The 23743-nt window shown below is 38.0% G+C and overlaps 2 protein-coding genes across 18 annotated transcripts in view; one reads left to right on the top strand and one right to left on the bottom strand.

The window, feature by feature from the left end:
- LOC144653540 (dual 3',5'-cyclic-AMP and -GMP phosphodiesterase 11-like) overlaps positions 1–23743 on the top strand; it is a 260413-nt gene that overhangs the window by 87939 nt on the left and 148731 nt on the right. The window lies entirely within an intron of this gene.
- Positions 1–23743, bottom strand: part of LOC144653536 (stAR-related lipid transfer protein 13-like) — a 38898-nt gene that overhangs the window by 3558 nt on the left and 11597 nt on the right. For 6 of the 17 annotated variants that reach the window (XM_078513534.1, XM_078513536.1, XM_078513541.1 and 3 more), the window contains 16 exons: positions 21418–21564; positions 19851–19890; positions 6795–6866; positions 5968–6049; positions 5815–5863; positions 4855–5483; positions 4247–4366; positions 3962–4008; positions 3672–3773; positions 3241–3324; positions 2726–2851; positions 2104–2234; positions 1543–1680; positions 898–951; positions 593–739; positions 76–242 (listed from right to left, as the gene is read on the bottom strand). In XM_078513534.1, coding sequence (XP_078369660.1) covers positions 76–242; positions 593–739; positions 898–951; positions 1543–1680; positions 2104–2234; positions 2726–2851; positions 3241–3324; positions 3672–3773; positions 3962–4008; positions 4247–4366; positions 4855–5483; positions 5815–5863; positions 5968–6049; positions 6795–6866; positions 19851–19890; positions 21418–21564 — 2135 coding nt within the window. Of the gene's footprint in view, positions 1–75; positions 243–592; positions 740–897; positions 952–1542; positions 1681–2103; positions 2235–2725; positions 2852–3240; positions 3325–3671; positions 3774–3961; positions 4009–4246; positions 4367–4854; positions 5484–5814; positions 5864–5967; positions 6050–6794; positions 6867–8212; positions 8244–9121; positions 9438–10401; positions 10612–16293; positions 16448–19850; positions 19891–21417; positions 21565–23507; positions 23694–23743 lie in introns of those variants that run through there. The other 11 variants (XM_078513538.1, XM_078513547.1, XM_078513548.1 and 8 more) reach the window with 7 other exon arrangements.

The raw sequence follows: 23743 nt of genomic DNA, 5'->3' as shown, positions 1-23743 counted from the left end.
GAGAATTGGCCAATTAAAAAACAAACCCTTAACCTTCAATCAGAGTTTTACATCGAGATACAAGTCGGGCTTTACCTTTCGTAAAGAATTCTTCTAATGACATCATCAGGGCTAGCATTCACTTCGACAACGCATCTCCACAATCTCAGCGGGTAGCCATCTTTGACTTTCTTGTAGGAGATTTCTACCGAACTGTCGTACCATGGCTGAGATACCCAGCCCTTGAATTTGTCTTTCGCTTCCTGCAAAGAAATTGAAGCAATAAACAAATTAACGTCGTGGTTTTCTCTAAAGAAAACAATTTATCTGAACAGAGTTTTCTGTCGCATACAACAATGAAGGGCTTTAAAATCATAGACCAAGAATTCTTAATCAAACTAGGACCTCAAACAAGGTGCATGGAATGGTGAACGACGTAATTTATTTTTAACCAATCAGCAAGCGACTTATCGTGAAGTAAGCCAATCAGGAATGACCTTGGACAGGCGCGGCGGGGAATTGGCGGGAAAGTCCTTGACTGTTGTCGTTTGCCGTTCCTATCATTTGAGAGAACACCGTTTGCAAAAAGCCAGCAGTTTAGTTTCAATAGTACCTTGAGTAGTCCAGCAATACACGACTCGATGTAAGTTTGATAGCCATTTTCAGGACTGGATTTGGATTTTCCCAGCTGCTCCAAAGAAACTGGTTCGCCTTTCTCGATGTACGAAAACCGACTGTTCTTCACCGTGTCTTCGGGAATCTGAAAGCACAGGATGGTTAAACATTAAGAACTGGTATTATTTCTAACTTTTCAAGTTCCTTATTAGGCTTATTTCGTTCATAATTAGTGAGTAGAACCTAACATTGACGGAGAAAACTGCCAGTAAGAAATTTCAATTGTAGAGGAATTCAACTTACCGAGAAGAGCTTGTCAACTTCAGTAATCATCTGAGCCAGGCATTCATGGGCAGCCTAAAACAAAAAAAATTCATGATGGCATCAGTCTCAACATCATACTTCCTTTACAGTTTATAGATCCACAAGGCTTGCCTCAAGCTACATAACAAGTATGTGATTCAAATGTGGTTATCCAAAAAAAAAATTTAAGAAAAAAAGAAAAAAAAAAAAAATTTTTTTAATTCCCGCCGCCCGCCCCCCCCCGGGGTAAACCCCCCCCCCCCCCCCCCGCCCCCCAATTTTTTTAAAACCCCCCCCCCGGGGGGCGCGGCCCCAAAAAAGGGAAAAAACCCCGGTTTGGGAGGCGTAAAACCCCCCAAAACCCCGGGGGTCGGGGGGCCGGGGTTTCAATTGACTGATGCATTATAGAGGTTTTGTTGTTGCTGCCTTCGCCGCCATTTTGGAGTTCGCCGGTGTGTGACATCTTTGTATTTTCAACTTTTCATGTCACAGATGCCTCAAGCAGTCGAAAAAATGTTGGAATTTTGTAGGCAGCAACTTGAAAAGTTTAGATTACATTTCCAATATTTGGCGATCAAGAACTTCCGCTTCAAAATGTGATTCACTTTGGTTGAAGCAACAAGTGGAATAATAGACAAAACTTACCAAGTTATCAGTGAGTTCCTTGGAAGCTTTGTTCATGGGCGTTCTCTTTTGCCGTTTAGGAGAAGATGGGTCCTCTTTGGTGCCACACAAATGGAAAAGTGATGGAGCAAAGCACACTCCAAGATTCTTCTCATTCATCTTACAAAACAAAAAAGAATTACATGTCATCATTAGAGTGGTTGACATCAAATATCTCCACAGTCATTAACTGTGGGTTATTGTCTTCAACATGTAAGCTTTTTAAATGCTAATGATAACGTGGTGAAAGGAGAGCTAGATGCCAACAATGGGATGCTTGTGATAAGAGTGGTGGAAAAAAAAATGATAAGGTTGAATATCACTGATATTAATGCCAGTATTAATGATGGTAATTAGATACGTCAGTTGACTACAGGTTGTCCTTAAAGGACTACTTTAAAGGCTAAAAGGCTTTGTTACTTTTAAAAAACAATATTGTTTGGAAACCAACAGTCTTCTGGTCCAAACGGCTTTTGCAATTAGTTCTAATCTACATAAACTTACATTTCTTTTTCATTCTAGCATCCATTAATGAAATCTTACCTGATTTGTTTCAGAATTGGCAGCCACTTCATTTAAGAACAAAAGTAGTGTCTGCAGTGCTTCTCTGTTTGGATCAGGCATAAGAAGAATTGCTGCTTGCATTGCCTCCATTCTGGAATCGGAAGGAATACCTACAGAGAGACACACAGACAACATAAAGATATGACGCCAATATTAAAGACCTCACACCCTAAAAGGTGAAGTCTTCAGGATAACTATATTTTATTATTTGGGTTATCTGTCAAAGTTCATCACCATTATAATCTCCAGTGTAAGCATGATTCACTGTATTTTTTTAAGCAACCTTTTTGCCCTACATGCACCTAACACCTCATCAAGGTATCAAAACACGTGTAACAATCTGCATTGTTAGGCTAAAGGAGCCAGTCATTCAGACAAATCATTGGAGAACAATGCAGGAAACTTGTTTGGGTGACAGCGTAGTAATTTCACAGTGAGGGGGTAACATGGCAGTCTGTATATTATCTAGCTTAAAGTGGTATTTCTAACAGTTTGCTGACTTACTGATGAAAACCGTTTTGGTATTACGCTTACAGGGATTAATGAAGGCTATAAACCAGTTACAGACTTACACGACTCCGGGCACATGGTTTCTACTTACTTGAGAAGATAGTTATGAATGTTTCTGCTAGTTTTGATGTCAGGATGGGTTCAGGAAGTTCTCTGAAGTACTGCTTTAGCATGTCAGCCATATCATAGGGTGACAGACCTTCAAAATCCGTATTATCTGCAGTGCATAAAGAGAAATCTCAATAAGAATAAGTTGGTATTCAACCTGATAAACACAGTCATAAATGTGATAGACACAGACAACAAACTGTTAGTACTCTAATGAGAGTTTAAAATCAGTGTTTCCACTTCTTGTTTACAAGATTGGAGGAATGAGAAATAATATTTTTTTGGAACTGGGGGTCCATAAGGTAATTTTGAGTGAATCCAATAATACATATTTCTTTTTTAATTAAGAATTACCTGATGACTTTTTTAAAATTTAATTGTTTTTTTACCATAGAGGAGAACATAACTAAGACATGCACACTGTAAGTGTAGCCTGATTTCTTCTCGTCTAACTGTAAGTGTCGGTTCTATTTTTGTAGAAAAGTAAAAGTGTTGTACCTGGATCTCCTTCAATCATCTCCTTGAGGTGATTTATTCTCTGTTTACCACCTGACTTTCTGAATATGCCAACAGCATCCACAGCTATAGATAAAAAAATCACACCATACATAAGGCTTTAACATTAGTCATATTAGAGAATTAAGCTTATTTAGATCTAATATTCCCTCTGTGCTAAATAATTTAGTTATGTGATTTTAACCTTAAATGATCTGTTTAGCCGTACGCATCCTAAAGCAAATTAAATCGAATTTAGACCATATGCACTAAATACTAAACATCGTTGTTCGGAATAAGACTCAGACGTGTTACACAAAGTCAGCAACACAAATTGCAAAAGTATATACAACTGACAGAAAAATGTGCTAGTACTAAATTTATATTGATGAAAACTGAAATATGAGCTGCAGTAGTGACAATGTTTCTATTACCTGATCTTTGAAGGTAATTGATTGCAAAGAGGATTGACTGTGGAAGAGGTTGACCTGTCCTCTGCAGGACAACTGAAAGGGGAACTCCAAACACATTCCTGTCTGAAAAAGAAGAAAAGAGAGCATTTTTACTTTACACATTCAATGAAACCCCTTCTCAATTAACATTTCCTGAAAACTGCAATAGACTTTACCAAAAATATTTTATAAGCAGTGATCTATTTGCACCAAAAAAGACATGAATTTATGACAAAATTTACATCTTTCATTTTTTATTCAATAATAGTTACCTCTATAATCGGGGGACTTGAGCTTCTTTAAGAAATGGGGAAAGGACCTGAAAAAATTGAGCAAATGGTCAACGTTTTAACTTGTAATCTTAAATGAGCAGTAAACATATCAAATAACAAGTTTGGGGTTATCTATTGGAAAGACGATTTGCTCAACATGGATGGGGTGCCAAGGAGGGGGCTATGTACAGAAGAGTAGAATAACTGGACATTCCAAGGAAGTTTACAGATAATATTATAGAAGGACACTGCTGGTAATATGGTAAGTTCGATAAGTAATCTTACCAGTTCCACATGCCTCTGTGTGAGTGAGTGTGTCTTTCCATTAATGCTGTTAGTTTCAAAAGTGAATATTTTCTGAGAACAGCCAGCTGTCCTGCTGTAAGGTCGCAGATTTTTGGAGACCTGCGTGATAAAGGGAGAATTAATTTGCTCAGTTATGGTTACCATTTTCACTTGCCCTCACACGTGTCATCACTTCGCACAAAGAGATGCCTTATTTTGCCAGGTTCAGTTAAGTGGTGGAGCATGCAAACACACAAAATAATTACTTTGCACAAGGAGACGACACACATCTCGTGTGAAGTGTTGTCTCCCTTGAGGATGTGTGAAATATCACTACTCACAGTGATTTTCTTGTGTGCTTTCATGCTCAAACACTGGACTAGTGAGGGACTACTTGTAGGCTAGTTTCCTACTAACTCAGATGTAAATATAAATCAGCTAAGGTGTCATCCATAAGGATAACCTGCCATAAGAACCTGTTGGCATTCATACAACTCATAAAATTTATCTTTTTTTGCATAAAATATGCAATCTTACATTACCAAAACTGGCATCTCAGTAGTGCTAATTATGGCCAAGAACTACAATAAAAGGCGTGTAACACTTACGTAACACGTATATCAGGTTTAGAAGTTTTCTCAAAACTGTGCCACCGTACTTTAGGCCTTGTTGCTGTTGATGATGGTGCCATATCATTGTTGCATTGTCTCTCTGAATTTCTGATTGACCGTAGCATTGACAAATCCCCTGGTAAATCATTAATTTCATCATCACGTTCAAAGTCTGATAGCTCCTCATTTGAAGATCCACTAGAAGATTCTAGTCCCAAATCACTGCTTGTAAGATTTCGCTTTTGAGTTCTATTTCTAAGTTCATCATTCTTGTTGAGGTCCTTGCCGACATTTGATATCGAAGGTGTACTGACACTCAATGCTGGATTCAAATTGTCATATATACTTGCTCTTCCTTGTGCTATACATAAATCCAAGTGTGAAAAAGGTGACAATTGGTCTGGCACAAGTCTGTCTTTCTTGTGGAAAGATCTTTGCCTTGTGTTTGTTACACTGTTCAAAGATGAATTTAGCCCATTATGTGAGCTGCTTAACCCTGGAGTTTTTCCTTTTGCGAGTGAAGGTGAACCATTCTTTCGGCTTGACCATCGACGATTCTTATTTTGAAGTTTCCAACGTGAACTTAAAGCAATCAAGTCTTCTTCATCTGAGTCATAGCCATCACTCTGTTCAAACAATGATAACAGAAAAGCTGTGAATTCTGTGCTTCTTTTTATCATCTTTGAATTTAGATGCATATGCCCAGTTATGGATGACAAATTTCATCATAACTTTATTGACCAACTAGTCTCCTTCACAGCTGTTGTTTGGGCTCATCACGCAATACTCCATCCCCACCACGCCCATCCCCGCAGCTGCAAAGGTGACCATTGACCAACCTGCTCCTTTGAAAATGTTGTGATCAACAAAGAAAAGATTGAAAAATAAATACAAAGTCATATTGCACAAAAAATTGTTTAAATTTATCACGATCCAGAGAGAGGCTGGTTTCAATACCTTGATGTGCAGGTTCATTTTCGCACATCGATTGAGTGTTTGAAGACGCCTACAAAAGAGAAGAGAAGATATCAATAAATTGGAACATAACCATATGATATTGTTGTGCAGTGTTCTAAAGTGCCAAATGTACAGTTTTATCAAAACGCCAACCTGTACAAGGATTGAATGGAGTCTTGATCCAGGAAGTGATGTTCCTTAATGACAGATGCTGTGTCAATTGGGAACTTTCCATCTAAGAGAACATGAACAAAAAAATATGCAATTAATTTCAACATTAGAATTTTATTTATCATTATCATGGTTCACCATTTGCTTAAACTCTTGTTGTCACTTAACCGTTCAACAATAATTTTATCCTGAAAGTTTCTCAAAATGTGGAACAACTGTTACATTGTGGTACCTATCATGGCACTTTGATGTTGCCCATTCACGGGGTATTTACACTAAGCTGTGTTTCAACAGGTGCACAACTCAACATAGCTTTCTGCACAACTAGGACAGCAGCTGGATGAAGGAAACTGCTAGGTGGGCCAAAGAAAAGATGGGACAGATCACTATAGATGGATATCACAACCAAAAAGGCTGTGAGTGGGTGAGACGTGTTATGTTAACTGATGGTATACCATAGTTAGTTTTAACTTTGGCATGCATCTTGCAAGACAAAAAATCAAAAGTGCTTAAACTCGCGCGGGTTTTTTTTTTTTTTTTTTTTTTTTATTTTATTTTTTTTTTTTTTTTTTTTTAAATTTTTTTTGAAAAAAAAAAATTATTTTTTTAAATTCCTTCGGGGCAAAGAAAGGACTGGAATTCATCTTTAAAATGTTGTGTGATATGAAATGTTAAGTAGGAGACAAGGGAAAAATGGTACTGAGCCATTTTAAGAATGTTTTCTAAAATTCTAAGTTGCACAATTGAAAAATATAAGTAACTGACTGCCACAAGAGAAATTCATATCTGAAGTTGTCATATGGTCTTACCTTCATAAGCCTGTGCATACTGTGGAAATCCCGCAGCTTTCAGCCAATAGCATGCCTCAAGGGCTTCTAATTCTGTTTATCAGAAGAATAAAATTTTAGTGCTAAGTTTACAGACCATTTGGCAATTCTGTGAATTACTGTAACCAAGCCAGCTGGCCATGAAATGATAGAGATTATGTTAACATAATAACAAAATATTTAGTTTAACAATGTTTTACTTTAGTTAGCCAAGTTTAACTCTGTACTAAAACAGACTATTGTTTAGATACACAGTTAAAAATAGTTTATATTTTTGTTTAAACAAAAAAGCCGGTTTTATGTACAACAGAAGCAGAGGGAATATAAAGACCACAAGCATCATTTAGAAACATCTAGTGTAGTGTTAATTATTAATCAAGGTGCAAAAACCTATCAGTATTCTCATCTTCTGCAAAGAAACATGGAAAACCCTTGTTGCTGAAATAGCTATGATAGACAAGTTATTCTTACAACACACAATACACAGATATGATTGCGTGGATATAAATCACACTAGGTGATTTCCGGTGTAGTCGACTTTCAAAAAAAAACATGTCTAGGGGTTGCGTAAAAATCACATGAAACATAAATGTTGCAAAAGTTATTTTCTCTGTTTAGGTGTCACGTCTGTGCTAGCTGGTGAAAATCTTCCTTAAAGTTTCTATGTGCAAAAACACGAGCAACATTCAGACAATTAAGTGACGACAAATATGTTATTTTTTTTCATGGAGGTCTATCTTAACGTTTTTTTTTCTGGCGCGTCTGATCCGATACCAAGAGGCTAAGAAATTAAATTACACAGTGTAAATCCAGGTTATCAACACTTTAAACAAGAAAAAACATCCACCCTATTTTAAAAATATATCTTAGGACGGTTTTGTCAAGACTCTGTGATAGAAAACTATTTAACTAGCTAGTATTCGATCTCGATACAAGAAAGGAATTCAGAGCATACTGTGTCAACAAAGATTTCAATTAGCCACAAGCTAGAAAATTTTCTCGATCGCGGTTACCTCCCGCGCAGCAATTTTCTTTGCTTAGAAGAAGCCGTGCGTATGTTGAATACACACTAGCAAGACCTTTGACATGGCAAACAAACACACCACATCTTGTCGTCGATTAATGAGAAAATATGTAAAAGCAAAATATGTACATGGGCATCTTGATCTTGAAACCTACATGTCCTCGAAAACAATTAATACTTAAAGACACCGCGCTAAACAATATCGCCACAGCGATCATCGACACTTGAGGCACACAATGGAGCGAGAGTAGACCCGTGTTTTCACCGGTGACCGACTGAAATTTTTTGTTTGATTGTAAGTTAAGGAGAACAAGGGGGCATACAGCGGTGAGATTTTGCAGAAAGAAGTCGATTTGGGGTTGATTTTTGTACTTACTTGTAATTTCACGCATGGCTGGCGCGCGAAATTGAAATGAGTAGCATTCTGTTCAAACAATCTTCGCTGCAAACTTGCAAGAACGAGGCGAGAGACGCAAAATCAGCCTGCTCGATCCAGACAGTAAAAGTTCGATCAAATTTACCGAGATTTACTTAACGGGACAGTGGATTCCTTAAACAGATCGCTCCCTTGTCACGTGAGAACTACCATTCAGATTTTATTCAAATCAAGTATTTGTTTTGCTTTCACCGCCACAAAGTCTGAATGTATGAATGGTTGTGGTTTGTCGCTTGTATTCCCTCTGTGTATTACTTCATCCGCTTCCGAATTACAAAGCAATCGGCTTTATAAATTGGGAGGGTTTTGTTTAGCTTTCCGCTGGATTGGGCATGAACAGCCATGCTGTAGCTCTTCTTGATCGCAGAGGATATTGTATACCCTCAGATGAAAAATTGATGTCACACAATTTGCGAATGGAATGGAATGTTACCCATGCCATAATTTTGATGAACTCTCCGATGACCGGCCACTAACTGAGTACATTAAAACCAATTGTGGGCAATCGTTGTTCAATTTCGCAACAAAAAATATAATTCTCGGCATTCCATATTGGACTGTATCATCGCTACACTTGCTACAACAAAAGCATAACATATGATTTATGTTTCAGGTGAATGCATTGTAAAATTCCGAGCACAGTTCAATTAAAGTCACTCGTTTTCGCTTCCAGAGTCGTTCGGTCACCAGGAAAACGAGAATCAATAAGCCAAAACTCACAGGCTAGTTTAGGAAACACAATATAAATATTAAATAGTACGACAACCTTAATCGAGCGAATAGAAAATGTAAGAAATGTGAGTTTGAATTCCTTCACATCTCGGGTCGTATAACTTTACTGAGTTGTACCTTTGATCGTGTCTTTCTTGTTCTTGCGCACCATGAAACGTCTAAGGATTTTACGCCTGTTCTCGCCACTCGTATTAACTCCGTCAGACAACGCCATGGCCATCAGTTAGATTAAAGACCTCGGCTCAGATATTGAACGAAAGCGCAATATAATTGGGGGCACCGAACAGAACAGTTCATTTCTGCCTCGAGGAAATTTTACCTAACAGCTTGATATCAACGAAGATGTCACATCCAAGGAGACTAGGCCCCAGGAAATAATCACAACACCCGATTTGATTGACGTATTGTTTGTGTCAACGCCTTGACAAATAACCACCTATTGTGAACAGCGAAACACAATCGAACTAATCGCTCAGGGTGGGGAATCAAATTATACACTCTAATTCACTGCTTCCATAGCTCGCTTGAATTCTGAACCTAAAAGAATTTTCGATATCAAAACATCTGTGATAAGAGATTTTCAACTTGGCATTTTATAATATCGCACAGTTGCGCAGAATATTTTCTCTGGATGACGTCATCGAAGGCGTGTATTAATTTATTATTTCAGGCGCTGTTTCAGGCGTGTGCATGTGATATCCTGATTTATTGGGCACAGTTGCACATGTGGGAAGCACGGTTGTGGTTTAAGATGTGGCAGTTTCATCGGTGGTTTTTGTCCCTTTCCTTGAGTAAGCGATCATTTTTGCTGGCCACTGAATTACACAGCTGCTGGTCGACACAAAATGTGTTTAACCGTATACCATTTAATTTAGATTCCAATGTCTTGGTCTGTTTTGAAATTTGTGTGACTGGCATCTTTAATTCGCCCCCACTATCCTGCCTGAAGTAGTTAAAACATCTTAACGAAAAACAGGAAAGCAGCTTTTCGAGGAAGGAAATTTAAATTTAGAATTGCACAAACTGGACTCTGAAAAACAACCGAAAAAATACCACTTCTGTTCCCGAAAACCCCGTAAGCTTGACATTTCGTTTCACCCCCGTAAAAATTAGCATAGTAGCTAAAGGTCCTATTTACAAATTGTAAATTACAACACAAGTTAAGCAATACATTTTTCCAGGCTCGCATGATGAGAGTACGGTAAATTAGGTGAAATATCCGCACAAACAAGAAAATATAAAGGTTTAGTTCGATATTTTTCTCCTCCCTTCGTTCTCCTAAATCAATATCTGAGAACGTGGAATATTAACGCTAATAATAAAAGCCACTCTAGAAGTAAGACTATAAAGAAGAACACGACAGTGGAAAAAATAAAAATAACTGAATTGATAAATACCATTGGCGAGCATGGATGCAAAATCTGCCACGACTCCCATTGTGGCGTCCAATAAATCGCACACTTCGTTGTCACACATGATGCTTCCCTTTATACTCGTTTCACACATGTTTCCTCTCTGATAGAAACAAAAAACTGTGCCGTCTCAAAGTTCGCCTTCCTCATATACGCAGTGGCACACGCGCGCGGGCATGGCGCTCAATGACGTGTAATGACGTCATTCAGCAGGTATCAGATGAACCGGAACTAAGGCAATCCTTCTGAGAATCCATGAAGCAAACAGCAAAAGAAAACTTCCTTAGCTTGATTAAACGTTCGAATCGTGAAAAAATTCATGCTCTTGTCCAGGTTCAAGCGAGATTTGCTGATTTTTTTTTTGTTCTGACGTGAATTTCATCAAGGTGAGGTGATATTTTTTTTCGGGCCAGATGAAAACAGCCGGAAACTGGAGAGTCAAAGACTCAATTTGTTGAATTTTTCTCTTCCTGTGAATACGATTTATTGATTATCTTTCATCGTGTACAAATGTGTTTTTGTGCTGGACGGAACTCCTCCCTTTCATCTAGTTGATCAACTGAAAGAGTTTTTTAGTTAAATTTTAGCTGTTGAAGTGAACTAACTGACTGGGCTATAAGATGTAACGCGATTACCAACGATTAAACACTTTTACAAGTAGGTTATTAATCCAAGAAGCTACGAGCACCAAAAGCTTTTAACACAGGAAATGAAAGTTTAAGCAAGGGCATTGTACCAGAGATACCACACCTATTGAGGACTTAAACACAAACCCAAAACAAGGAAAAAGTTTTTGAAGAATCGGAAAAGAAGAGAGCAACAAACCATCGTCAATGTAAACGCCTTTAGTTACCGCTATTGTCTTGATAACTATATGCATACGTCAAAAGAACCTCAGTTCCTCAAATTCCGTTAAAACTAAGTCTTGTGAAGTCATCGGAAAGTGAAGTGATGTCTTTAAAAATAGACGAAAATCAGAAACAAAATGTATATTGCATTCCAGTCTGTGTTTTTCTTCGCCAAATAGTCTGGAAGCACTCAACCGCTATAAACCAGAGCTTATTAAATAAGGGATTGTATAAATGACTAGCCATGGCAAAATAATACCCTCTTGTTAAAGTTTACAACAAACGTTATTATTCTTGGTGGTCCCTGAAAGGACTAATAACAAACAACTCTGATCAAAAACTATAGGCTCACGTCCAGAACTAACAGATATTTCAAGCTTTGTTTTAATTATAATTCAGTTGCAGTTGATTATCAAAACACTGAGTTTTGTTTTGAAACTGTTTCTTAAGTTTTTCTTGCATATTGTGTACGTGGCACCACTTCACCTAAGCGTGACAAGTGGTATTCACTTATACTCTTTATTATCCGATTTGGACCCCTGAACAATGCTGAACTTTCGCGCTAGCTACACTGATAAAATTTGTGACGCACAACTAACGTCATAAAATCAGACAAGTCCTTCTCGAAGCGTTTCATGTGCAGACTGATACATGTCTGGAAAGATAACGTACTTTGTTCTACTCCCGTAAACTCTTCCCGTATCGTAACAAGACGGTTATCAGATAAGAGATTTGCATTCTTGATGTGGAATTCATTATAATTCTGGTTAAGTTACCGCAGTGAGATACACATGTATTCTTCTGATCATCAGTCTAAAGAAAAAGAGCTTTTGCACATGGTTACGCTAAGTAAAAGTTGTTTGATTGCAGGCAGAAAGCACTGCTCGCATGCCCGTTGAAGTACTCGGTGATTGGTCCACTGTTTATCTTATTTGCATCCTTTTAACCCTTTCACTCCCAGAGTCAACACTCGAATTTGTGGATCTAACCTCTAACTCCGTGGATAAAAACAATATTGTGTAACAATTCAAATTAAAGCTACCGAGCAGTACTTCTATGTGGCGTTGTTGTAATGTCCATAAACCGAGCCTGAACGCTCTTTTCTTTTTCCCCCTCTCCGGGGGTCTATGCTTGTCACAAAGAGGAAAGGTGGGTCTAATCGCAGATTGTGTTCTGCAAGATGGTTCTAACTTTAAAGTCTGTGGATGATAACCTGTTGTATGGCCTTTGAGAATAACAACTATCGAACGGTTCTTTTATTTGATACTGTTTGCGTTTTAATATTTTGGAAAATGAAATATGATCTGTTCTCAATTTTGAACTTGTAAGTCCCTTGTAAACTCTTGGGAATAGACTCCTACGCTCCATCCTACGCAGACGCTTTTTAGGCTCGTCACACATTCTTCCTCCCAGGCCTATTTCGAAAGAAAGCTAAAGGTGACATGTTTGCACGATGTAGTGACAACAGACAGGTTTCATACTTGAATGTAGTGATAAGGATAAGGGACGGTACGTTTGCTATTATAGAGGTGCCAAAATGAGTTCCTTTATTGAAGCAACGAAGCATCCAATTCGCAGTATGTACTCGTTTTTCCGCCGTTTCTTACTGCACATCTTCCTTGTTTACAAGGCAATTAATAAATGATGATAAAATCAGCATTAACGAGCTTAAAAACATGGTTCATTAGTCGCAAATTGAAAACAGAAATTGATAGAGGTAACCTGCCAAGACAAATAGCTTGCTGACAGCGTTTTTTGTTTATAGAGACCCAAACAGCGAAGGGACCTCTGGTCTTCCTCGCAGTTATTTCCTACAGAGTATAAACTGCATGGAGCGAAAAAAACCTTTTACAGGTTGTTTCAAAGCGTTGGAATGTCATGGATTTTATTTCGGTGGGGTCATCAAGAACTGTATGCACGTCTCTAGCAAGAATCGTGCGTTTGCAAATCACTTCCTGGAAAAATTGCATCATCAGCGATTTGACAGCTATGAGATGGGACCATAAATGAATCCACGTCATGGTATGGACGCGTGTTCTCAAACACCTGCTTTCTACGAGAATCTGTTCACGTTAGTTCACAGAAGAAAGTATTGCGCTTCAAAACTAAATGTTTTAACTGAAAAAACCCCTTGAAGCTTCGTGCATGGATCACTATCATCGTTCAGCGTAATCAGTCAGTCTCAATCAATAAAATAATGTGCACACTTTTAGTGGTATTATTTGTTTTTCAAAAATGCAAAACAAAACAAAAAATGTTACCTTTCTTATTTTTATTTCGGGCACTCTTGGGAGCGAAAGAGTTGTTGTTCCTAAAATCTACGATATAGCCTGTCCAAAGACGTTTCTTTTTTTGTTTCTTTTTTTCCCTTAGTTTCACCCTTTGCGTTTGCATTTGTCAGTTCAATTCCCCCGTGGTTTATATTTGCTCGAGTCGTGCGCGTAGCAAAATTGAACATTCGCAACTGTGTTCAGTCTCTGGGAACACATCTTGTGTTCACATCAATGTCTGACTGTGCACACAGACTGTCTACATTAGTGCTGCTTTTGTTACTTCCATTTCCATCGGCTTAGGAATTTTTGATGTTGTACTATATTCTGACATGCCTTCTAGTTCATGATTGTCACAATAGTTTTTAAAACTGAAAGCATTGTACACATCTCAAAACTTAAAGCCCGTCGTGGACTTTTTAAGGCCTCTAATAATAAACAGAAATTTAAAATAGCGTTGACTGGCGCAGACGAAGGAAAAATAGAAAACTTCAATAAGAAGATGATCATTCAACTTCCTGCTTTAACGAGTGAAACAAAATCTGAGATTAACCGCTTATAGTGCGATTTTGACATGGTTACAGCAAATTGGAAAGTGCTAATGTGAGTTCAAGGAAGTTGGCTGAAGTGGAAGTTGTGAGTGTGAAGTAGTCCAATTATGACAATTAGCGAGCACGATTTATCTGCAAACAACTTAGGAAAACGGCTGAGCTGAAGGGAAGTAAGGGTTAATTGAAGGGATTACGTGGCGCTATTTTGGGCAATTTTGTCGTGCTTCACGGAAGCACCAAAATCAAAACAAGAAAAGCTGGATTTGAATAGATTGCAAATCGTGACGTGAATTCTTACCGTCTGGCCAAGAGAAAGTCACGTTCGGTGGGTTTAATAGAAAACAGGAATACTCTTTGTTTGGTATGCATCTGAGAGTTCGTAAATAAACATTAAGTTGAAATTATCAAGTTGAAGTTTGTAGTTAGAAGAAAAGATAGACAGAAAAATGCAAATTAATAGTGTGACCTTGCCCACTCAAACTTGCGGCTAGGAGACGTTTGTTTAATCCATTTAAAATAACGCTAATCTTGATAAATCTCCAAGCTGTTGAAAACCTTGACACAAATGAATTCAATATGACAAAATGCTGCGTCACGCGCGCGCAAAAATTCCTTTCAGGAAAATGATCAATGCTTTTACCTCGGGTTCAAAACGCTGGGGATACGTTTCTTTAACTGGCCAAAATTTTATAACGTGATAAAAATCGTTATTAGTCAAAGGTTATATATATTTTTGCTTGCGTCAGCTAATCTTGCACCAGCTTTCTTAGAAAACCGAGTAGAGGGGCTCGACCAAGATATCAAATGTTGAACAGTTCATTGAATTTGACGCGTCGAACGTACTAACGTTACCACTCTCAAAACTTGTTTTTTTGAACATCAAAAACACAATTTAATCTACATTTAGTTGATGGAGAAAAATAAAATTGCGTGTCCGTAACTAATTTCTCTGGTTTCTGATATCTGTAGTTGTCTTCATTAAATTGCAATAAGTTTTAGTTCCTTCGTTACAAACTGAATTTGCTACTTTGAGGTACGCTCTGATATGATGTTCATAAAGTTAACAACAGTTAAAACTGATTAACTTCGAGAAGTGCGTTTTTAATAGTACTCGTAACAAAATTTGCATTGAAACGCTTTCCGTACAAAATACGTCCCTTTCTTGTTCAAAGTAATTTGTATCTGAGCAGAACTATAAACAGATCATAATAGCAACTGCCATCTGTCAACGCCGACCACTTTTGTTATCTATTCTAACTTTTATCTCCATTTCTTCTGAAGCTAATGTACTTCGTTTCTTTCCAAAGGAAGGAAATACAAGGTGTTTTCTCAGTGAAAATAGTCTTCTCGGCAGCTATCACCGCGAAGAAAGTTTTTTCTACGTGCCTCGTGGCTGACAGCGGGGCTCTAAAAATGGCACGGCGCTAAATAGCAGTTGATTTTAATTATACCGTAGTTGAGTGCTTGGGAGAACAGTCTGCTCTGAGCTTAATATATGTCTGTGAAGTGATTCTTAAGGCTGGTATGTCAGCAATGAAGTCCATACACGAACGAGATAGAAAAATAACTAAAATATACCGAGAGTATATTATGTAATTCCAAGATAAACACTTTGTTTGCGCTTTTTGTCAAGTGCTGGAGGCCCATGCAACAAGGCACGCCGGTTTATCACGCCCCGGTGTAGAACTTTTTGATTTCATTTTGTGACCCTTTTGTGGCTTAATCGACAACAGGAAAGATAGATTCAGTTCAAAAATCGGCCGACGACTTATCGGACGAACAAGGTTGTTTTACGACCAGTGGTTCTTGTAGTGCATGAAATGAACCAAAACAAACATGCAACATAAGAAGAGCTTAATGATAAAAAAGTATGTTAAGAAAAGAAAATATGTTAAGAAAATGCCTTGTCTATGTTATGACAAGAGATTAACCTTCTATCTGCCTTAATTACAACTTTCTCGAAACAGCTAAAACAAGGGCACATTACGTGTAAAAAGACTAAAACAAGTCCCTGTAGACGTACGTGATAAAAGCCATATTGCCTGCGGAGGCCTTAAAAAATACTTATTAACTACATTTGTTAAAGAAACCTTTTCATTCGTGCAGTATGTGAAAAATAATGCACCAACGTTCAAATATGTCTTATGTAAATAGAACACTGTCTACTTCTACCTTCTAAAAATGTGGTAACCCTTAGTTGTCTGATACCTGCATTTCCATAAAAACATCCCAATATAAGTGGCTTTAGAAACTGGCAGTTACGTCTCGTCATTTTCCACTCTAGAGTCTCGCTTCTCAGTTTGAATCAACTGAGATTAGACCAGATCTACCTCGGAGGAAATTTACGACAAAATGGTTGAGGTCTGTTGACAACTATGTTTCATTAGAGGTCTAAGGTGGTATTTTATCTGTCAATAAGTGGGGATTGCAAATGTTTGAGCACGCGATCAGGAACATACTAGGAACAATTTGATTGGCTAGCGAGCGAGCCAACAGAGCTACAGATAAGATAAGGACCGACTGCCTCATTTCTAATCCGCAATGATGGCGAACAGAGAGGAAACTTTACAGAGAGTTGTTATTCAGCCAGAGTTTGGTATTTATCGCGAAGTGGAAGGAAGGGCCATTTTATCTACAGCGGAGTAACCTCTTTATCGGTCAAGTCACTGTTTCCCCTGATAAAACAATAGAACAGGTTTTAAAAACAAAGAATTTATATCATGTTTCTCGGAGACTAGTTACATACTGCATAACATAAAAACAACAACCCTTTTCTTTTCGAAAAATCTAGTCCAATACTTCTGCAGATTTGACAAGCTTTTTCTTCCATAAAACAGTGATTTTTAAGGCTATTCATGTAAAGCAGTCGTCACCAACGCAGGTGGTTTCATGATATACAGTTACTTCCAAAGGTAAACAACGACTCAGAGCTGATTATGTTTAAATGAAAACATACGGCGCGTATTTCGTTTCTGTGCATTTTGGCGATGCATCAAATGCATTGTATCGTTTACATAAGTACACGAAACGCAAAGTAAACATGTTTTAAACAAATACGAAAAAGAAAGTAAACCTGGAATTTGTTACACTCAGATGTAACGTGTACCTGATAGCCTTCCGCTATAGAATTCCCGGGGGGGGGGGGGTACTCCTTGGAATTTCTGGTGGGGGTGTGCCGCCCGCATCTCCAAATTCAGACCCAATTTCAGACCAAAAAATGTCATTTTCCACACCCGTTTTCAGACCTGGACTCAAAAATCCATACCCGTTTTCAGACCTGACCTTTAAATGAACACTGAACGGAAGTCAACGTAACAAGGATGAATAGGTAAAATTTAGCTGAAATGATATATTTTATCTATTTCTCTTTGTCTCTCACCAGTTACTCGCTCCGGTTACTGGGAAGAAAAATAAGTTTATAAGCTTTCGTGAACGTTCTCCAGATAACCATACCCAATTTAAGACCAAAATTTTCAAAATCTATACCCGTTTTCAGACCAAAACGGCTCAAAATCCATACCCTTTGGGGCGGCACATACCTATATACCTTATATAGGGGAGTACCCCCCCCCCCGGGATAGAATTGTGACTGAAGTTAGACCAGTGTTGTTCTTCTGAAATGCTGCGGTTTTTCCTCTCTAATATTACCAAGTCACATCTTTTCATGGTGGTCAAGTTATTTCGGGAAAACGTTAGCAAAGCCCTGTGGTGTTAATTGCAAAAACCAAAACTAGTGCGAACATTCACACATAAAGTGTTTGATAAGTTGTAAAAGTTGCCACGTGTTGAAGTTGAAAGCGGCCCTAGAGAGTATCATTCGTAGAAAAGTTATCAATAAAGCCAAAAGTGAATACTTTCAAGGCTAATAGGATTTGCAGCATCTCAAAATTGTCATATTTTCACTACGAAGAGATTGTATCAGTGCCGTATAAAACCACAAAGTCTGATCTGGGTAATATTATGGAGTTGAGAAAGAACATGTCTTGCAGCGCAGATAGATAATGGACACCAATTCAAACGAGTGATTCATTTTTAAGTGGTTTTTGGCAATTTCAACTCCATCAAAGAAAGTTACTTTGGGACAAGAACCGTTATGTGGTTTTCGTGCAATCGGATGGAAGGGTTACAGTTTAAACTTCAGCTCACCCCTTTCGGAAGCTAGGAGCACTTACGCTGTGAAATGAATGGACCGTGTGCAATGAAGAAACCCACAAGAATGTGTTTATTGCTATATGCACTTCGCCCGTCCAATCAAATCATGTCGACGTCCTACTGGCTTGAAATTGGTGTAACAAAAAAAATAACGCAAACAATCAAAAATACATCTGGCATGGAAATAGAATCTTTTTTTCTAATGGAGTAGCTGAAAGATTCGTCTATATGGCCGTCACGTAGTCAAGTCCTATAAACTGGGCATACTAGGTCATTTGGATGGTGACGTTCACTTCAAAAAATGTAAACCAAATATCAAATAACAACACGATCGTGTAACCGCAAGAAATCAATTAAGGGTTAAAATAGAACTTTAATGGCCTTTTTGATTCTACGTCTGCTTCCGCCCACCTTGTTTGTCGCCGCAATTTTACTGTCCTTTGAAAAGGTTTTGTAAAATATTTTTGCTTCAATTTTTCCTTGCGGGAGCGGAGCCAATCCTTAGGTTGTAGCACCGATCTACTCCAGTGCACCGTCAAAAGTATTTAAACTATGACTAAATCTCAGATACCCATCTTTATTTTATCTGGCAACTTAACGCTCTCATTTTGTGCGTGTTTGTACTTTACACTTGGGCATTTGGAGAACTTGAATTTCAAGGTGTGATTTAATTAATGGTAGATAATGGTTACAAAATACGTACACAAGACTGTTAACCAGCTTACTGAAATTCAGGACTTTCACATAGAATACATTCTAAGCGTTGGCGTTTCCGATGGCCGTTTTCTAGATCACAAATCTACATTCATACTCTGTGAATATATTGCTAAGATCTCAGGAAGTTATATTGTTATTAAAACAATTTATCAATAAGATAAATTTGGATATTTTAGCCGAACAATTTTAGTGCTTGTAATAGTGTTTAGTACATTCTTATATTTTAAATTATGTCGAATTATTTTTTACGAGTGGTAATATAGCGTTGATTCCTACGATTTAGAGTGGGTTAATTAATTAGTCATCCGATATATCAACGATCGTAGCACATGGAATTGCGAAGGAGGAAAAAATGTCTGGAATTCATCCAAGATTTCATTATGGGTCTGATAAATAACTGCTATAACACGCAAGGTGTAAATCCAGCACATTGATAAAATACCTGGAACTCTCGATTGACATATAGACTAGTGGGAAGGAAATTTTGCGTAAGGTGTGTGTCTTCCTTACGTTTTTCATATCACCCTTACTTATTCCTACATTCCTACAAAAGCACAGTTTCGGTTGTATCAGTCATATACAGTATGCTATATCTACCTGTGCCGAATCGATATAGTGACACATGGTAAAGTGCCCGGGAATAGAACAGGAAATAGGGATACCCCTGGTGTGTAGGAGTAAAGATCAAAATCGAGAATCACGTAGACACAACAACTTGAACTCCTTGCAACTTTTTAGACAAGGTAAGAGCCGGCAAGGTCTTTAGTACAAGATCCGGAGCGGTGCTAAGGGGAAGCCGGCTTAGATAGCGTGAATTAGTGGAAAAGTAATGCCAATGGCAGGCCTGTGGTCAGAGGCACAGCGACAAAAACGTGTAGTGAAACATGCAGACTCACCTAGGCGCCTTGTGGATTCCTCCTCTGTTTCGATTTTCGCCTGAAATGAAAACATTTGGCGTTAAGCAATAAAGGTCAATAATACTCGAAGTAGGAGCCAGCACATGCATGAGTAGGCAAATGGCATTCCTGTGCACTTGAAAATACGATTGTGATCAAAACTGGCGCCCAATTTCTCGTATTTGCCCTTACATGCATGTTAAAGTTTGGTTTTATTTTTGTGAGAAATACTTGTTGTATGCCCTGTGCACGGGCTGTGTGCAGTTGATATGCAATAAAATGGATTGAGCTATAGAAGAACTATTATTTAAAGTTTACATTTTAGGTAATTGGTTACTTCAAAACGTGGGTGTTACAAAGATTTTAGGAATTCATTTGTTGGTCATGCTTTGCTTATCAACAAATTTTTACTCTGTCGTAACTTTGAAAAGAAACACACCGATGGTAGCAGATGAATGGGACATGTCTCGTGCAAGGGTTTAGAGGCCAGGCAAGGATCTGGGATTCTTGCACTTGGTACAATATCAAGAATATTTTTCTTTCTCGTTTGATATAGTGATATTGGCGTTGTTGTAGTGAAGCTATTTCTTTAAAAAGCAAAACAGTTAACACCTAAAACAGAACCGAATCTTGTTTTTCTGTGATATAATAGAAACCTGTCATTATTGTTCCCGCTCCTTTATCTAAAACATGTCAGAAATGGAAACTCGATGGAAACATTGCCCGTCCTCGGCTCTCAGTACTAAGTATAGTAAAAGTTCTTTCTTATTCGGAGTTTCGAATTCATTATTAAAACAAGCCAAACCAAGCTTGCAAAACGTTCTGTCTCTTTTGTTAGAAATGTAAGGACTGCTATTCGAAACGTCAGCTGCATATAATATATAATAATATACTTTCTTCAACTCTAAGTAAAAGTAAAGCGTGCAGTTTTGTTGTTTGTCGACGAGTCAACTTAGTAATGACAAAGCAAAAATAATGTAACAATATAACCATACATTCCGTTGTAATTAATCTACATTGTATTTCCTTTTTTATTCAGTCAAATAGCTTATAAGGAGAGAATTTAGTAATTAAAACTTAACTGACTTTTTATTGGATTTTGTAGCTACACGTGAACTTTATGCTGGCATTTTAACTAACCGACTTATGTTTCGTCAAGTAAATTACGCGTGCATATATAAATTATGTATGTTTATATGCATGACATATCGTTAAACAGATATTAAACGTAACGTGATATTGATATATCGGTATCTTCATTGAAGACGACATAGGACTATGCATCACCGTATCTCAATAAAACAAAACAACAGCATTACAATACACACCACCGCAAAACCACAAAACATGACTTTACAAGGAAAATTAGAGTAATGTGCCTCATCAGAATTACACAGCACAATACGAACTTTCAGAATTAACATGAAACGAAAGTATGTGATACGATGGGAGAATTACTAAGTTTAGGTAAGAAAGAAAAGTCGCTCGTACTCGTAAACACAGGTAGCAAAATAAAGCATAATTTTCACTAAAAACTTGGAAAGAATGAACTTAAAATTAACTGCACCTCATTTTCGTTTTCGTCTGCGCTCCCCGGAAATGTAAAGGCACACGGTGAAGACGAACTAGTCCCCTCACTGTCCTCCTCGCCCGGGGAATACGTATCGGGGCTTGGAGACGAGAGAATGTCCTCAAGAGATGAGGCCTCCATACACTAAAGAGAACAGTGCAAATTTAGTTAAGGGGTGCAGTAAAAAATAAGTCTCAGGGCAATAACAACGGAGCCTTTAACGAGTATATTGGGATATAAACTTTTTTGTTATATAGCTGGAACTTATTCCCAAACAGCGCGCGCCACTTGACTTAGAGGTCATGTGGCGTCCAACAATAAAACTGTTTCCCGCCAAAAGTCTCTGAGCAAGCAACAGTGCAGAATCTATGACGTCAGAGGCTAACAGTGCACTGTTGCCCACGAAAGTTGTCCGACGACCGCAGGTTGCAATCGAATATTAATGTTCAAAATTAACTCTTTTTTCATAGACCAGAAGATTTTCAAGTAAAGTGCTGTGTTACGAAGGAACTCCATTCGCTAAAGAAGATACGGCAGTAAAAATCCGCGAAACTAGAAGAAGCATATAGTTATGTGAGAATACTACAAGCCGACGAATAAATCCCGCGAAGGAAAAACAGAACCACTGGCACCCAAGGTACGAGTTTTGAGTCAGATTTAAGCAGCAAATCCGGATCACACTAAAACTCACAAACCAACCTCTTAGTGTTTCCGTTCAAAACATTTGAAGTTCGCTTAAAGTAAGACCCTGATTGTCACGTCCTTCAAGATTCCTTAACTTCAAACGATTGCTGTGATTGGTAGGCAGCAAAAATATAAAATAAACGAAGAAAATACAAGGCGGTTATAAGACGCAGATTGCTTGTGTCAAAATGATAAGATTAAAAAGAGGTTTTTTTTGTAAACTCGACATTCTTAATCTGCAAAAAGAAAAGCGTGCCAGAGAAATAAAAGGAAAGAAGAGAAAACCAGGCGGTTTAATAAAACGACGTTTAAAATCTAGATCGGTTGTGTGAAAATAAGGTAAAAAAGAGTTAATAAATAGTGCTACCAAGCGATGCTAGAAGCCTGAAAAAGCGGAAGGCAAAATAACCTCTGCATAGTTCCTGCCCCCCTCATTTTTGTAGGCGGTTTTTGTAATACCTCCGAAACAACTAACAAGAATCTTAGTTTTTGTTTTGTTTTGTTTCAAGTGAAGTGCTGTTTCTTGCGCGTCCAAAAAGCTGTACATGTAAAATGTGGAGTGACACAGGGCTGTAATTTGGAAAAACACATAGAAAGATACATTAAAACTGCAAGCAGATAGTTTCCTCGGACCATTACTAGGGCAATTGATTGAAACTTCTGAGGTCTGCGTATTCGTAAATCTGATCGCAACGCTCGTCAAACTCGCTATTAGAGGCAGTTCGTCTTGGCTCCGGGAAGACCAAAGTTCATGTAAACTCTACAGCTATAACATACGCACATACTGATACCCACCTCGGTATTACGTTCACTACAGAGACCAAAAACGCATAGAAACCCTACGTCTGTACCGTACTGAACACCTCATTATATAAGAGACAGTTAATTCACTGGGTACCCAAGCGACTATAATTCAGTCATATATTCTCTCTACAATTCGGCCACCTCGAAACTTTTGCTCCTGCGACAGAAACCTTCAATCACATTTTTTGTGAATATTGATTTTCCGTTTTAATCAAATGTGTACCAAAGTAACTCCGACAAAGTCTGTGTGTGGCGGCCGCGAATGTATTGAGGAAATTTGATTTCCCATTCATAAAACGCGGACGACCTGGCAGCTTAGGATTTTGACAATTAGAAAATTAACGGGAATGTTGGTTAAATTTTTGGTTTGAGAACATGCGCCTAATCTTTCGGCGTGAAAGAATGCTCTACTTACGTGTATAGTAATTTATCATTATTAATTTTGCCAGAATTGAGTTAATTTTTCTATTCAAATTTTTGTTGGTTAGCAAGGGCATCAAGAATTATTACTCGGCGACATGAAAATGCAGTTCATCGCATAGGAATAGCTTGTTCTTGATGAGTATGTTTTCTCTCTCACAAACTTATTTCATTCTTACCTTTGTCGGTGCCTTTACAATAGTCATGATCGCTCAACGCTGCCTTGAACGAAAAATCTCAAAAACTGCGCCAACGGGATAAATAAAACATTTCATAAAGCTGCTTTTTGCGAAATCCAATCAATACGAAGGAACTTTGGAAGCGGTTTCCTGCTGGGAAGGGAGTTAAACCATTTATACGTTCCTTCGAACTTTTTCTGGCGCTTTCGTCGTTAAATTGAACGTGAGATTTCGTG

The sequence above is a fragment of the Oculina patagonica genome, chromosome 5, assembly GCF_052425735.1.
Source record: "Oculina patagonica isolate OP01 chromosome 5, crgOcupat, whole genome shotgun sequence".
NCBI classification, from domain to species: domain Eukaryota; kingdom Metazoa; phylum Cnidaria; class Anthozoa; order Scleractinia; family Oculinidae; genus Oculina; species Oculina patagonica.
Note: the sequence above shows the minus strand (reverse complement) of the source record. Positions and strands in the feature narration are given on the sequence as shown.